The sequence below is a fragment of the Nylanderia fulva genome, unplaced genomic scaffold (assembly GCF_048542155.1).
Source record: "Nylanderia fulva isolate GAGA-0341 unplaced genomic scaffold, ASM4854215v1 Scaffold12, whole genome shotgun sequence".
NCBI classification, from domain to species: domain Eukaryota; kingdom Metazoa; phylum Arthropoda; class Insecta; order Hymenoptera; family Formicidae; genus Nylanderia; species Nylanderia fulva.
This window is the reverse complement of record NW_028189409.1, coordinates 297501-315674: the sequence shown is the minus strand read 5'-3', so window position 1 is coordinate 315674 and position 18174 is coordinate 297501. Positions and strand designations below refer to the sequence as shown.

Genomic DNA, 18174 nt, shown 5'->3' with positions numbered 1-18174 from the left:
ATTTAATATGATTTTATTAATAATATAATTTAGCCAAAAAGTTTTGCTTTTAACGTTATATTTGATAGCCAAATTATACATGTATTGTACTGTTCCGCTTGATTTTTAAGCTAGCCTGAATAAAGCTATCCCACATGTCATAGAAGATGCTTGCGTTGCCATGCAAAAGGAGCAATATAAGTAACAGTTATATGTACATATATGTTCGTTTCGTAGAATATATATATACATATACATATACATATATATATATATATATATATATATTCATTTATTTATTTATTTATTTATTTAATTTATTCTTTATAAATTTTTAAAATTTCTCTTGAATATATTTCTTTCTTAATTATAAAATTATAGCGTATAATATTAATAAAATTATATTATTACGTTTCAATAATTTATGATAAACAATTAGAATAAAAATCTATTTACACATATTTGTGACGTATCAAAGCCGTATTCATTCAATTCCGTGATTTTCCGTAGTATCAGTGAAAATAAATATCGTTCCTTTATTTTTCGATGTGTTCACACATATTCGGCACAGTACCGTATTCGGATCGTTCAGTCTCAATTCTGTGTCCGTACAGTGACATTGGGTTTTCATTGCCAACGATATTTTTGCTTTTTCACGGACACGTTACAGTACTTGTTGCTTGTTGATTATTTTATACAGGACTAATAACTTTTCAGGCCGTGCATTTAAAAGCAAATAAAGTGTTCATTGCATAATTTTATGATAAAATTATCCGATTAATATATTTTATTTGCATCATCGGAAATCCGCGACTTAACTTAAAAAATGTGATTTGCTTGACATAAAGGCTTCTGTATAAGTTTTTGTTATATTCATATAGATATTTTTTAGGCTTATAAACATGAATGATAAACAATTAATTGAATTAGTGCGACAATATCCTGTACTGTACGATTTATCACATCCGAGATATATGGACATCTCTTTCAAACTCAATATTTGAAATAAGATTAGCATAATTATGAAAGAAGATGTTAAGTATTGTAGTGAAGTGATATATATATACGCAAAGATACAATAAGGATGTGTGTAATAAAAAAACAAGGAAACATAATTTAATATAATTTAATTCCAAAAGGCACAATAAGTATGCGCTCAAGGAACATTCTCTGCGAAAATCATTCGCCATGGGCTCAATTACAATATATGTATAATTTGACAATAAATAACACTAATATAATAGATAGCGAGTAAAATCAATCATTCTTCTATATATGTACTCTAGGAGTAATCGCCGTATATATATATATATATATCTGGCAAAAAATCGCCGAGATTATTTTAATAAAGTTAACTATATATATATATATAGTTAACTTTATTAAAATAATCTCGGCGATTTTTCCTACATGTATATATATATATATATATATATATATACATGTAGGAAGAACTTACTTAGTATATGCCGCAGTATGTACAAATATATGTAAAAATTCTTTTTACAAGATCCTACAGTCTATATCTGTCAAAGGAATATATCCGATCGTGACGCATTCGCAGGTATTATTCCTCGATCAGACAAATAGTAAAAAAGTTTATCTCTACACGCAATAATAAAAACTAATTTTCTAATCATTGTGATGTATGTGCGCGCGATACTGGCGTATAATATAATATATCTAATATATTTCTTTATCTACATGTATATAGTACATAAATCTTGTTATGAAACTCGAACGATTTATATTTGAAAAAAAGTAGCTGTTCTTTTTTTTTAAGTATAAAAAATTTAAATAAAAATAAATATTATTTCCTTGCTTTATTTTTATGAATATTTTATATATTATATATATTTTATATATAATATATATAAATTTATATCTTTATTTTTATCTCTACATAGGTTTTTATGTATCTATCTTTTTCTTTGAGCTTTTTCAAATATTTACGTATTAAAAAATTATAACTATAATGAAATAAGTCTTAGAAAGATTGTCAGATAGTGATGCTTATATAAATAAATATCATCTATACTGCCTTTCATGATGCAAAGAACGTAGTATAATATTGCGCATACAATATGTAATAGTATAATTGAAGACACGCACGTTTCTTACAATTTACAACGTCGCCGAATGTGCAGTTATGAATTGGAATCGAGAATTAAAAATACTTTTTCTATCGGAGTCTTTGATGCTCTACGCAAACATTTTCAGTGAATTCTTAATTACAGCTATATTCAGTCATAATGAACAGCAGATGCTGAGATTTAACCCTTTCCAGCATATATTTTATAATCCTATGATAACAATTCTTTAAATTATACTCAAGTATAGTAACTGCGGTTGCATGATTCTTTGCATTTGCGACTTAACGAATGGCACGTTCTATTTTACATACAAGTCACTTATTTCGAAAGCGGTGTGAATAGATTCGAAAAATTCTTTAATCGTCACTTTAAAAACAAGGGGCTCATATATTTTACGTACAGTTCTATCTATCATTCATTCGAAAATGCAGGAACATAAAAGAAGCAATTCTCAAGGAACTGTCGACTATGATGCCGGAAAAGGGTTAAATATTATGCGAATTTATTTATACAAAATATGACGTGTGCTATATCTATCATCTAACGATACTATACTTTATACAAGAATGCTATCAAGTAGACCCTTAACGAGAAACAAATTCAATATAAAAATCTTTCGCAAAAAATCCACTCGTTATACATATATATACATTAATAAATAATTACACCTGACGATCGAGTACGCAGCCAGCCGGTAATTAATCTTACAACATTAATTAACCTATGTGATGTGTTGGCGAGAACGCAGTGGTGACATGTGATCGACAAACGTATAATCGCATTCGCGAAGGAGATATTAAAAAGCAGGGAAGAATTGTTCACTGATCTGTTAAGTCCCAGATAGCCAAGCGTGATGTAGCATATTGAGCAAACTAATGCATATGTTGTTACATATTTGCTCTACATTTGCTGACATCGAAGTAAAACACGTTACGCATGCAGCTACATGACTGCTTAAATGCAAATTACAAAATTTTAAAAGCAAACAGTTTGCAATACTAATACGTTATGTTGTCTGCAACATGTCAGTAATATGACAGCAATAAAAATCATTCATCATTCTAGCTTGAGCATCATAATAAAAACATGACGGCAACAATACATATATAATAATTTCCATTTGTATATCTTCAAGCTGTGAAATTTCTTAATTGTAGCTTGTTGCTAATAAAATGTTGACAATATGAAATTGATGTTGACACGTTGCAATCAATTTGCCGTTATTGAAATTAAAATTCAAGTGAATTCAACCCGACAGACATAATGCTGTCTCACCTTGTTTTAAGTTTGTTAAAATTAATTGCTAACGATTGCTAGCAACATGACAGCAAACTCACTGCATTTGGCTATCTGGGGTGTAACAAGCGAGAAAAAAATGTCATGGTTACGCAAATGTCGCAAATATACCGGATCTCATTTATATAGTCAAATGCGCTAGCTTCTTCTCCAACAAACTATATTACTCGACAAAAAATAAAAAACAAAGGATAAAGAACGATACGATGCGTCCCTTGCATCTCGGAGAATCAGTCTTAAAGATGCATTGAGCAGAAGGCGACATAACTGCTGGATGATGGATACATTGATGTCGATCGTCTCTTAGGTTTCGCTAAACACATATTTCTACGAGAAGTCATTCTTTACTTTTTTTACCTTTTAGTTATTTGTCTGCAATGATGAATAGTATCGGTCATCTACCAACCGATCAAATGATACAATTAAATTTCGCAATAAAGGTCAGTCTCAAAACTGAATCCGGTCAATTAGTTTCACCGTCGATAGCTAGCTGTCTCGATTATTATATATGTTTCATATTATTCTCATATATATATATATATATATATATATATATATATATATATATATATACATTGAACAATAATTTAGATGTGCTATTTAAAATGTCATAAAAAGACACATATGTTAAAAAAATCTTATCTTCAAAGAAATTTATCGACCATTGGTATTTCAATTTGGCCTCGTCGTCCAATGAGTTTTGATTGATTCAAGACAGGATTTTGCTATACGAGAGTATGCACATTTCGAGATTAACGTATCCCCAAACGCACTAGGAATTCTTTTGATGAGAGTCAAACGTTTCATTGCTATTATAACCATTTAAATCAACATAATTTCTCCAGCGTTAAAAAATTTAAAGAATATTTAACTGGTTAATTAAAATGCCGTACCAGAGAGCCGATCTCCGGGCTTAAAAAAATCCTTTGGTATGACCTGGGCAATTACATTCGCCGATAAATACAAATACCTTGAAATCATTCGTGTTAATTCCTTGCTTTCCAGGACATTCATCACATACTCTTGATTCTGATATTGAGTTTGTACTTGTTATTTCTTATTAGTAGAACACCGTATGCTTCGAGGCATCTCTGACTAGTTCTCAATGTTTTTCACAAAATCATCTCATTTATGTCAGAGCACTGATACGTTATCGGTGCTTTTCTTCTCGGACAACATAGATGTTCTTTCGTTCATCTGTATGTTCCCAGTGCTACCGTTTCTACCTGGTTCGCAAGTTAATTTTAGCATACCTGGTTGAAGATTGACATATCTGTGAGCCTCGCTGTCGTTGGGATTCTCTTGGAGCCACATTTGCTTCAAAATCGAGGCTCTCGTAGAATCCAACAAAGGGCTAGAACTGTCTTGTTCGGATATGCCAATCAGCAAAGAGTCCAAAGTCTGATCATCATCCTGGCCACTATTCAAGTCTAATAGAAGCGGCGTTGGTGAGTTCGGGGATTTGGATTCTTGAGTTTGCGCGATTGAACGCTGCGATGGCCACGAAATTGAGAACTTTCGATTGTTCTCCGATAACTGTATGTCAAGTTGCGCGGTGTGCTCCAGTTGAACACTCGACAAAGGTACATCCAGGCACGGTGCGATGATGCGAGGATTTGTCGCCAGAAAGTCAACAATCTCCGGTGCCGATGGTCTCTTCATATGGTCCACGTGCCAACAGGAATACATTAAACTCTCACTGTAAATATAAAAATAGAGAATGTAACAAAAAAATTGTTATGGGGATTTCTCAGCGAATAATAGATAGAATAAGATAAGAAAAAAATGTAATTTTGTAATTATTTTTTATTTTTTATTTTTCATATAAAATCGAATTTTCCAGAGTTCTTTAATGTATGCAATCGTAGAGAAGCATTTTTAATTCTGTCAAATTAATGTAACAAAAGACTAGAAGTACGAAAATAATAATTGGTTGATAAAACAGACAATCACGAAGGATTCAAACTACATCGGGACAATCACTTACAGCTGCAGTCTCACTTTCTTCGGCACGGTAAGACAGTTCCCAGCCTTCACATGTGAGAGTACTTCGTTGTTGCTCATCCCTTGAAAAGGGAAACTGCCGAATGTAACAATTTCATAGAGCAATACGCCGTAAGACCAGACATCGGATGCTGGCGTGAAGATACCTAGTGCCAGCGACTCTGGTGACATCCATCTTACTGGTAGCATGCCTGAGCAAAATAAAAATTTACCAATACATTCTATGATAGAATCATAGTGCTGTAAAAAAAGAAAATGTCACTTACCCTTCCGATTAAATTTGTAATAGTCGTTCTCATACATTGGCCTCGTCATACCGAAGTCTCCGAGTTTCACCACCCGCTGAGCGTTCACTAGACAATTACGAGACGCGACATCTCTGAGAGAAAAATAAATTTAAAAATATGGCATCGTTAATATTAGCGTTGCGACTAGTAAATTTAAAAATCTTTTATCTTACCGGTGAACATATTTTAATTGTGCTAAATAACTGAGCGCTCTAGCGACATCTAAGGCCATAGCGGTTAATTTTTTATTCGAGATCTCGTCAGAATCTTCATAACTCCCATCGTTAACCAAATGTCTTCTGGCCAACAGATAGGTCTTCAAGTCGCCGTAGAGCATAAATTCCATCACAGTTAACACGGGTTCGCACTTTATGCACACACCTAATAATTTGATTATGTTCTTATGCTCGAATCTCTTCATGACCTCGACCTCACTCAAAAAGTCAAGTTTCTCGTCGGTCGAACTGCCGACTTTTAAAGTCTTTACAGCAACAGCTAGCCAGCCCTTGTCAGGGAAGAAGGCTTCGCCACCATAAACGGTACCGAAAGCTCCCTCTCCAAGTTTTCGATTAATCACAACTCTATCTCGAGGGATTTCCCATACATCCAAACTAGAAGTATCTGTTTGTGACAGATCGATACCCAAGGACTTCATATACTTTTCGTGTTGTCGTACTTTTTCGTCATATCTATAAGAAATAGTAGAACACTATCATTTAACAAAAATGCAGAAATATAATTCCTTGAAGAATATTAAATTATATTATTTTATATATATATATATATATATATATAATATATATATAGAATAACGATTAAAATAAACATACTTTCGTTTAATCATGACAAAACCAATGATTAGAATTGCTCCCAGCAAGCTGAAGCCGATAATATTAGCGACCACTATCGCTACTTCGCAAGATACATCCAGCAGCTCTGCCAATCCTGCCAAAACACATCTCGGCGGAGGCTCTGAACCATCGTCGGGCATCGTTTCCGACAGCCAAACAAAAGCCGATGTATTTAAATCCAACGTACCGCCGATTACTTCGTGCCTGGCTTCCGAGGCATTCGGATAAAAATTACCAACAATGTGCGTCTCATTATCGATAAACTGTACGATATTAATAACTGAGTATCTCGATGGTCCTCCTAGAAATTGTATTCTTCCCGATACCTAAAAAAAATAAAGATACAGAACTATAAATAAAAAAACTAAAGAAATATTTAATTTTAGGTCGTTATGGAATAATAAGTTAATTGATAAATTTGTTCTACCAACCCCGTTAAAATCGGTCTCGCCGATGATGGTCGTGAGACGATTGACCGAGTGATTGCTGTGAAGATCGAAGACGTAACTCTCATTCTCACGGATAAGGCGATCCGTAGCGTAAGCGTAAGTCCACATAGCATCGTAGGCGTAGCCGGCATAATTAGAAGGTTGATGATTCTGCTTTCGACAAATATCCTCATAACGGTCGCGCCACTCGCGCACTGTGATTCCCTCCTGCATTATGTCGTCATCGCGAGCAAAGTACGCGTGTGACAGACCAAGATGTCCATTTATGGCCTTCATCATCTCGTTCGTGGTACAAGGTACTTTTTCGCCCTCTTGATTGTAATAATCGGTGTCATACCATTGTTGCTGAAGCCAAAGCGGAAGAAACCAGACGTAGCCCTTTGATAAAAAAAATTAAATCGTTAGAAATGATCTTTAGTTTTTACAAACTATTTGTAAATAATAAATGATGCATATTTGTTACCTGAATAGCTGTCATCTCCAATTTATATGCTTGGCACATGACCTGACGAGCTACCTCATCATACACATCTGCGATAATGATTCTTGCTCGCTTTTCTTTCAAATCTTGTAAATACTGAAAAATTTATATTAAAAATTATCTATTACAGTTCATGAGGATCCTTAATTCGCATAAATGTTATTAAAAACATTAGAATTTCGCAATTTCTATTTATACAAATATTGTGTTATTTTTATCTATATATTTATTTAAATGTTTTTTTCTCTATGAATCTTTATATTATATTATATTCGTATAATTATTCTTATAAATTAAACATACATTCGTCATCACGTCGGCTTCTCGTTCTCTTGGAAACTTGACATTCGCCACAAAGACGATGCCGTTATCTCTGAGCATGTCCTGCATATACGATATATACTCGGTGTACTTTTGTCCATCCTCCGTCAATGAGGCCACTCGATGCCAACCTAGACTCTGCAAAAGCTGCAGGTAGACGTATTTGTATTGCCTATTTTCACCGATAGTCCTGAAGAAGTACGGATATTTGTTGCGATCGTCGAAACTGGATCCTTCGGCGCTATAGCTGATAATCACCGTTTTGTAATGCTTTGACACTCCGACCAATGGCTCCACGGTTTCCGAGCAAGCCGGTCCTAATACGCCGACCAGCCTCTTATAATGATTGTGTACGATATAATCGATAAAGGACTTCATTACCATATCCGACTTACATTGGCCATCGTTGGCCAATAAAGTCAGATTGTAATCCCTCAGCAGAGTGTTATTAAGGTTGATAACTTCTTTTGCCATCTTAGCGGCGATCACGATCGATTTGGCCATGTATGAGTTGCCACCTATAGGAAATATTCCACCGACATATAAAGTGTTCTTATTGTCGCTATTGGGCTTCCATTCCGTTAGGGTATAATTCAGATTCTCTCTCAACCAGTCGCAAGCGATCTGTTCGTCCGAGACGTTACTCGCTATCCGTGTACGTCGCAAGATCAGATTCTCGTACATCTCTCGACTGAACTTCGCGCGACTAATCGTCTCGAAAGCGATCTTCGCGATCAATTCCAATCTATCCCACACTAGCTTCGTTAGTCTGTTCGATTCGTAGGCGCAGCCAATCGAACCCTTTTGTCCTCCTCCGCAACGTGGAAAATTGATCATTGTAAATTCCCTCTCATTCGGGATCACGCTGCTGGGCGAATAATGTAAAATCACCAACGATCTAAAAGAAATTTTTATTAAAACTTACAACATTTCGTTTCATATTCATTAATTGCCTACATCGACTCTGTTTCGACAAAATGATATATTCATCAAAATCAGTCGTACCTATTCTCAATAGAAGCCGATGAGTTCCACCCGAATTGCATGTACTCCCTAGTCAAGTTCTTGGTCAGGTATCTAAGATTCGGACCCACCCACGCCACCGTGACGTAGAGCTTCATCTGATCGATGTGTTCTTTTACGAATAACGTGACATCCGGATATTCGGCCAGAAGCATCGCGCATTTCGGCGTCCTCTGCTGTCCTTGACTTTGGCATTGATCTGGGACGTACATCCCATGTTGGCAAAAGATTTCGTGGCAGTAGTAATCTCTAGTATCCGGATTTATTGTAGAATTCTTAATAATCGATAAATACGCCTCGTCGACGGCGTATCTGCTGGCGGTCTCTAATCTGGAGAAGACCGACCAGCTTTCGTCGGGTCGGGCTAACGCTTCCGGAACGAACCAACCGAAGTAACCCGGTGGCGCAATCGAACCACATTCCTTCACGTTGTATTTACTCAACAGCGGCGACGTGTCCTGCTGCGGCGGAATCCACACTTCCATGTTCACCATCGTCGTTGGAACACTTTTCATAAAAGGAATGTTAATTATATAATTTAAACACGCTATATCTGCTAAGTTTAAAGATAGCACGAGTTTACTTAACTATTCGATTCAATGTTCTGACAACATTTAGGTATTTAAAGTATAAGAATATAAAATAAAGCCTATATATAACCTTATTTCTTATTTATGTCTCTTATTCTTCTCCAATTCTGATTTTTTTATTTATAAGAATTAATAAAAAAAATTATGTGTTCTGTCTGTTTGGCCGCGAACTTCTATATTTGTGGGTCGATTTTCGTAAAACTGGTACTCAAATGTTTCTAACGTTATGGGGATGAATATTATAAGGATTTGTTTTCGTTTCTTTTCTCATTTCTTCTTTAATTTAATTCCAGAGACAGAATTGGGTGCTTTTTGACATTAAATTTAAAAAAATGGAACAAAACAAAAAACTATGTAAAATAATTCCTCGGAAAATAAGGAAAATTTTGATATCGGTTTCACGAAAATCAGTCCATAAGTGTGGAAGTAAATCGCGGTCAGACAAACAGAGAAAGGAAATTATATATATATAAATATATCATGACTAATATAATTTATCACTAATAATTATAAATGATTTATTGCAATAAAGAGAAGACATATAATTTGGAAACTTATTGAAACCTTTTTTAATCTGCTTGTAGCTACCAAATACTAATAACTGAACCCAGCAAACACAGTATATAAATGTTATATACTTAAGCATGTTACATGTAACGTATATGTTAGTTGTAATTTCCCACTCATAGATGTAACATTTTTAATTACGTATATTACATTATAGTTATATTGTCATTATATCTCAAGATAGCACTGACTTATCAATACATCAATGTGCTATTTGATATATAATTACAATATAACTACAATGTAATATATGTTATATTAAAATGTTACATCTATAAGTAAGAAATTACAACTAACATGGATGTTACATGTAACGTACACGTTATATTACCTGTTATATTCCGTTTTATTATAGCAATGTAACAATTATATATCGGTGTTTGCTGGGAATATATGTATATAGGATTGTCTTCGTATATAAAGATATATAAATTTTTATTATTTTATTTATTTTCATCATTTGATTCCAGGTAGCAAGCGTACGTCATTTTAAATAATCCCAAGTAGCAAACTGGCACTATTTTGACGTCTAATAACGTCAGTTTGTTACTTGGGATTATTTTGATTATTTTGATCGCTTTGATCATTTAGCCAAATACTAATAATATCTATCTTTTTCATAATACATAGCGATTCATTATATTAGATTCTCAGATACATGATAAATTAATAAGATATTAGTCAATAGCTAAACTACGTCTTATGAGCAACATAAGATCAAGTCGTTGAATCTGTTTACTATTTACGTTTCTAGCGAACTGCCTCAATAGCAAAGAATTGCGCTTTAGAAAATTGAAAATGGTTTATAAATTGCAACATGACTTAAAATGATATTATATTATGTCCTCTACATTAAAATAAATTTAAACAAACACGATAGTTCCATTGCAAAAAGTCAAGGTAAACCTGTTTTTTTATTAAACAGAAAGTGTTTAGCTAATTTTTATTATTGCAATTTGTTGTCGTAGAAATTAATAAATTTCTGTTTATGACTTTTTTTATCAGATTAAAAATCGTGGCGATTATTACGAGGACCATCCTGTAATGTCACGTTACAACATCGAGGTATATAGCATCAAAAAAACATTAATTATTAATAAACAATCGTCATATCTTGCAATGATTGAATACATCTCAACTATCGAAATATCTTTTGCATCAAAACGAATTCATTGTTCTGATTTCAAGATGTTTGGAAAAATAAATGTTATTAGATGATCAAGAAACATAACAAGCGCGAGAAACTTAATATAACTATTGGTAAATACGTCCTAAATATTTATCGGAGAAAGCGATGCTGAGATGAAATATGATCATTCAGCACACAAGTTGCTAAGCATATTTGCAGTGTCGGCGTGATAGTAGGTTCTCGATCTAGTTAATTTAGCATCATAAATATCGACATAATATTAGGTGATATATTCCTATATACATATATGAATTGAATATACATATAAAAATTATAAATTCTACCCACCTTATGCAAATATGTTAAAAATTTAAATATTTATTATGATACTCTATTATTTTATGCTATTTACGAACTCATTGAAAAGTAAATGATCAAAAAACTAAAAAGATATTATAATCATATATGTTTGTAATACAAGAAATAATAAAAATAGATAATAAAATACAAAATTCGAGGAATTATAAAAAGAAGTCAGAATCGGGATCGCATATACAATAGCATTAATTATATGATCGTTTGCGTATCTTACATTCTGTGTTCGTTGTACGTCGGCTTCTCGGATAGCCTCTCGAAGACCTCCGATGCATTGAATTTGTCATCCTTATCGATAATACCAATATCACTGTAACCCATTACTTCGGTCAAGAAGATTTTCATAATTTCTGACGTTAACCTCTGGGTGACTCTTCTCGATACTTCGAATTGAATGTTCAAGAAGCGACCTTCATGATGAATCACCCTCTTTGGATTAACTTCTGCAAATCGTAAAAAATTTTTTAATTTTTCTTTTTTTTATTAAATTAAATTTTCGATTAATCAATTAATTTAAAATTAAAACAATTGGTAATTAGAGACTTTGCGAAAAGGATTTTATGATCCGAACGATTAAAAAATAATTGACAAAAAATGATTATTTGACATAATTAAAAAAACACGCGAGTTGAGAATCGCCGTAAATATAGAAATGCAAGGTCGTTCTACCGCTCGATCTGAACAATGTAAACATCTGAGAAAAACAGGAGGCAGGTAGAAGAATGTTTCCGGCCGTTGCCAATCTGCGCGATGACTATATTTAAATGCTCGATAATAAGCGGCTAAGCTATATGCGGCGCGGTTAACATTAACTCGCACGGAATGCGAATTCAGCTCCTCATTACGCGCCGCGATATATGTCTAATTATATTCATCAACAACTACGTGTGATTTAGCGTCTATGGATGAGTCGGATGTGGACTGGGTTCAATTAATGATCCAGACCACGCCTCATCACTGCGTCAATTAACGATTATTACACGCAACGCCGTTTTTCCGATGACCAATCAATGATATCAGCATCTTCTTAGAAAAGCTGACAAATGTGCTGTAATTGAACCACATCGATCAGGCCGACGATAATAATAACCGGCAGTTTACCTTCCAATGTCGTCAGACAGCGATTCGAGCCTGCGATCTTCAGCATGGCCACGAGGACCAGCAGGCCTACTAAGGATCCGGGTCTCAGCATTGTGACCTTCTCATTCTGCAACAGACAAGACAATCGGTATACTATTTAGACTGCTCGTTAGAAATGGGCAGAATTGGGTACGTTAATGATTTTTTACAACTAAGTTAAGTTATAGTTAGTTGTTTATAAAATTAATTTAGTTCAGTTAAAAGTTATGCATGAATAAAAAATTACCTCACTTAAAGTTGAAATTAAATTAATAACTGAAGTTAGATCAAAAGTTAATATTTAAAAACATTTATATGAAATTAAAATTTTGTTTGTTAATTCTTTTAAAATTTATAATAACAAATAACAAAGAAATTTTGATTTTTATATAGAAATATATTTTTTGGTAATTACAATTGATGACAAATAAACATAAAAATTAATAATACTTTACTTTAAAAATAATACGTTTATAATTTATAAAAAGACAATGGTATTCAAAGATAAAAAAATTTAACTTGTGAAAAAAAGTTAATAAGTTTAAGATAAAAATAACTATAGTTGAATTTTAAAATTAATACATTTTGAATTAACTAAGCTAAGTTAAAAATTATTAACTTTTTAACTTTTTTAACTTTTAATTAATGAACTAGTTATTACCCAACCCTGAAAATGGGTTAATTTACGATTCACGAAATTGATCTGTAAACAATTTTTTCAGCGATGATAGCATTCAAACTAAATGTTAGACGAAGAAGAAAAAAAATGGAAAATAGGTAATGCATTAATCAAGATTCTCGAATCCTGCTCTCTCATCAAAACATGTTTTTTTTTTTAATATATATACGTCTATAATCTCGTGATATATGTTATTTTAAAACAAGATAAGTTCATGATTATCGTTGAGGAATTTTGTCTTAAGAAACAAGCAAAGTACGTTAACAGATAGTTTATCGCAGCAGCTAAGTGTATGTGTATATATGTGTGTATACACAACTTTATAAAATATTTTCAATCGATTATGTATATTCCTTCACCATCAACAATTTTCTTGTCACTTTACTTGAAACGTGTTTATATCAGAAATCCATGACAAATATTGTTGCAAAGGCAGCAAATATGCGTGACCAGATAAATAAAATTTTTCAGATTATCGCGGATATCAAATTGCAAAATAATATCGTGTTTTGCTGAATCAACCGGCATGTATAAATAACATTCACGCGTGACATTCCGCGTAGCGAGTGTCACACAATTACACATTGATCCGATCACACACGTGACATTCAGATAATCGTGACGTGAATAAGTTCATGCCATAAAATGCGGTATATTTCACGAAGCGTTTGGGGCGAGAAGGAAAAAAAGAGAGTCCCCTTTTCTCCTCTTGTATAGCCCTCGCGAATTCGCTGACCTATAATTTGAGTCGAGATAAAAACCCAGATTATACGCATGGAAGTATATATCCGTGAGATTCAAAGTCTCATTCATCAGGGTGCAATATATATGTATATTATATATACGTATACATACTAATCCTTCTGTACATTTATTTTTCCTTAATTCTCGATATTCGGTATGATTCAGAGATACTTTCCCACTCTAGCTTTGGTCTAATTATACTGCGAGCGTAACCAATAATTATTTTGCGCAATACGTTATTGCGCTCTTATTGCATATGCGCATCTGATCGCACGACGAGTGATATCACTCCGTTATCAAGACAAAGTGACGTAGGGAGATATAGGGTCGCATAGGGTTACGAAGGTACCGGACGTGTTCAGCAGGGTATCAGCAGGGTGCCAACCGATCTTATCTTCTCACGGGGATCAAGAAAGCACCTTATCTACGGTCACGCGTGATAGTAACGGTGCGCGTGTGAAAAGTGAGCCGTAGAAACTTCTGATTTCTATGAGCGTTATAGTTAAAGGGATCCTAACGCTGTTCTGTTTTATCGACAAAACGATCATTTTTCTGCACCCTTTTCTTTTTATAGGTTAAATAGAATCACAAATGCTTTTCTACAATTAAAGTACATATAAATATAAATTGAGAGTGTCAAACAGGCAATAAGAGCCAAAAGTACATATAGTAACAAAGTTGTCTCTGAAAACTCATTTTTATGAAGGATTTTAGGAAGAACATCAAAAAATCTAGCTAACGCGAGATGTATCAAGATATATGATCAGGAAAAAATGTTATATGTATATTAAGTTTAGCTAGAAATATTTTGTTACAAAGTTTAGGTTTAAAAAACTAATTTTATAAAATTAGATCTTGATAAATTTGCTGGTTTTTTTTATATATTGTAGCTTATGACTTGTTGAACAAAAAATGTAATAGGCTCAAAAAGAAATAATAAACAATTCTTGATTTACAGTGAGTAAAACACGAAATTTCGAGTTGTTTGATTGGGTGTAGTTCAATAACTATTCATTATTTAACTTTTTAACGAGGCTATTATTTTTTGTTCAAATCATAAGCTACAACATATAAGAAAACCATCTGACCGAAATCCAATTTCACATAGAATCAGGATAAGTTAATAAAGTTATAGTTGCTTATAAAATTAATAGTTAAGTCAAAAGTTGCATGATAATGCATGTTAAAGTTAAGTTAAAATTAAATTAACTGAAGTTAAATCTCAAAAGTTAATTTTTAAAAACATTATTTATATTAAATTAAAATTTTGTGTGTTTATTAATTCTTTCAAAGTTATAATAACAAATAACAAAGAAATTTAGATTTTTATATACACAATATATTTTTTGGTAATTACAATTGATGAAAAATGAACATAAAAATAAAAATTATAAGAATACTTATATATGCTTAATTATTTCTAATTATTTCTAATTATCAAGTGACAATAAACAAAATTTCATACATTGCAAATCGACAAATGGATCAAAGTTGCGGACCATCGCACGTATAATTTAGATCAATATTTAAGGATTATATTCTGAAAGGCGAAATAGGCATCGAGAGGAAAGGAATAGAGGCCACATATGCTCGAAAAGTCCAGACTCGTCGGCGCCCGGATGTCGCCGCGACGTCTGAAACTCGGTCGTATCTTTGGAGGGTATAAAGCTGCCATTGCGTCAGAACACGACAAATTTTATCACGCCATTTGAGCGTGGCGACGTGCTTCTTTATTGCGAAATCGATAGACGACACAAAGTGCGGATCAGAACTTCTGCGCGTGAATAAGCACTATGTTTCGTATGCTTTAAAATTAAGCGTTATTATTTCATATAATATTTGCAAAAATATAAATTAAAAATAATAAATTAATATCAATATGTACAAATATGAAAAAAATTACAATTTAATCGGATGCATAAGCGAAATTAAATAATACTGGATACAAAAACCGACAGCGAGGCGTTAATCAATTTTATTATATGTATATGAGTTATTTTATGAGACATAGAAAGCAAAAGTAATTATTCTTGTCTTCGCATTACATATTTCATATAGTTTATATTTTTTCTTTATCGCACAATACATTTATAAATTCATAAAACAAAAATATATTTATAATACAACTAGGTGAAATATTTTTCTTCCTTTGCATTGAGCAAATTTTACATCGCGCGAACAATTCGCTCTTCGCGAACGGATTCGCCGACGATATTTCAACTCCGTTTGTGCGTCGCACCGGCTGAGAATTATGCAGAAAGCGACGCAAAATATATCGCACCTCGGCATCTCGAGGTGGACAACGAAGTGACGCAAAGACGAAGACAAAACGACCGGGGGGAATGACGAAATGATTGCAATTTAGATACACTGCAGAGGCGTCGAAGTACGGATCCGACCTACGGCCCCCGTTATCACTCATGAATAAGACATTATCAGACACACATCGGCTGAACTTTGTTCAGGATGCTGCACTTGGAGTTTCGTCACTACCATTCAGAATCTTTTACACAAAAAGTCTTTACATAATGTCGGCACTGTTGCTACTGTTATGAATGAGAAACGCAAAAATCTCAACGAAATACAAGATGTTTTCATATTTATATATATGTATCTTTTTTTACTTACTAAAGTCTTACAATTTTTCATATAATTTATATTTATCGATGTTACTCTCTATGTGCGAAATTTTACATAAAAATAATTATATATATTTATTCTACATAGAGATAATTTTCTCTTAGAATTTATCCTGGAAATCATGATAATCATGAGATAACATAGTATTTCCAAGAATTTTATGAGCATTTCTCTGATTAATAGGTATTTATCAAAATAAGATGTAAAATATATTTGATTAATTTTACTAAAATGTAGAGTGAAATTTCAATAATTTTAAAATTATGTTACAAGTTTATGATTCTTTAAGTGTTTTAAATGGAATAAATGCCCAAACGTGATGAATTTATGTAAAATATTTTATTTTAAATTTTACAATGGTGTATAATGTTTTCTCTTTCCATCTGGTTTAATCGTCCATGATAATTTTAACATGCAGCATGGTAATTTTCGACTTATTATCAAACATGATAAAATTTGCATAGTGAATTTTGCGGTAAATATAGCGAAAAATCTCTCCGCATAGCAGAACAAGACTATTGCATGTATATATCTGTTTTGAATATACACACGAAGAACAAATACGTGAATTAGAGCGTGAGGCGTTCAGTTAAGATCAATTTTCCAATTATGTAAATGTGAAATTTGTAAGATTGTCCTACATCTCAATTATATGTGACGTCTTTCTCCTGAGATTCTTTCGTTAATATGAACTACAAGTGTATAATATATTAGTTGTTTTAGTTTCAAGGTCTTCGCAGTGTATATTGTCTTAACGCAATTGTCGCAATAAATCCGCTCAATTGCGACTACGCATGTTTCATAGTTCTTCCACCATCTAATGTCGATTACGTTGTACCTCTGAGCTTTTTTTCGAATATATTATCATAATAAAGAAATTTCATGCCACGATTTACCCGTTTTCTAAAACTGTCTTCAAAATAAATTTAACAAATATCTCATTTTAGTTCAGCTTTTGTCTACATGAGAAATAAGAGAGAAATGCGTTTTAAAGCTCCTGGATCCTCGCCGCGGCCATGTTGCATTGTGATGTTAGAGGCGAGAAAGCACGCTGAAAATTCTTAGATGCTATTTTTAAATAAAAAAATATTTCGATGAAACACTATTTCAGATGGATTTAGCACACTTTTAAAATACCTCGAAAACTATACTTTTCTTTTGACAGTCAATCAACAACCATAAAATAATCATGATATCAGACTTTGTCATGCGAAATAACTGCGCATGTGCAGAGCAGACGACTAAGTCTCATATTACAGTCATTTTACAACTGTTAAAAGGATAGTTCGAATATATATAGTTTTCGAGGTATTTTAAAAGTGTGCTAAAATCATCTAAAATGCTGTTTCGTAAAAAAATCTTTTTATCTCGAAATTTAAGAATTTTTAGCGTGTTTTCTCGTCTCTGACGTCTCAATTTTTGACATGGTCGGTGAGAAGCCAGAAGCCTTAATCGCAAAATAATATAATAATAAGAAAAATAACAAAGCACCACAATAATTTCATTTAATTTATTTTCTTTGCGATTTTAGAAGACTCCATACAATA

General features: G+C 32.8%; 1 protein-coding gene across 1 annotated transcript in view; it reads right to left on the bottom strand.

Moving 5' to 3' along the window:
* Positions 1 to 1091: 1091 nt before the first annotated feature.
* Positions 1092 to 18174, bottom strand: part of LOC114933213 (uncharacterized) — a 52145-nt gene continuing 35062 nt past the window's right edge. Inside the window, exons 2-12 of the mRNA XM_029305690.2 lie at positions 12547 to 12652; positions 11663 to 11888; positions 8767 to 9291; positions 7744 to 8659; positions 7423 to 7536; positions 6942 to 7337; positions 6490 to 6836; positions 5833 to 6348; positions 5639 to 5751; positions 5356 to 5563; positions 1092 to 5067 (exon numbers count right to left, since the gene is read on the bottom strand). Coding sequence (XP_029161523.1) covers positions 4503 to 5067; positions 5356 to 5563; positions 5639 to 5751; positions 5833 to 6348; positions 6490 to 6836; positions 6942 to 7337; positions 7423 to 7536; positions 7744 to 8659; positions 8767 to 9291; positions 11663 to 11888; positions 12547 to 12637 — 4017 coding nt within the window. The 5' untranslated portion in view covers positions 12638 to 12652 and the 3' untranslated portion in view covers positions 1092 to 4502. The remainder of the gene's footprint in view (positions 5068 to 5355; positions 5564 to 5638; positions 5752 to 5832; positions 6349 to 6489; positions 6837 to 6941; positions 7338 to 7422; positions 7537 to 7743; positions 8660 to 8766; positions 9292 to 11662; positions 11889 to 12546; positions 12653 to 18174) is intronic.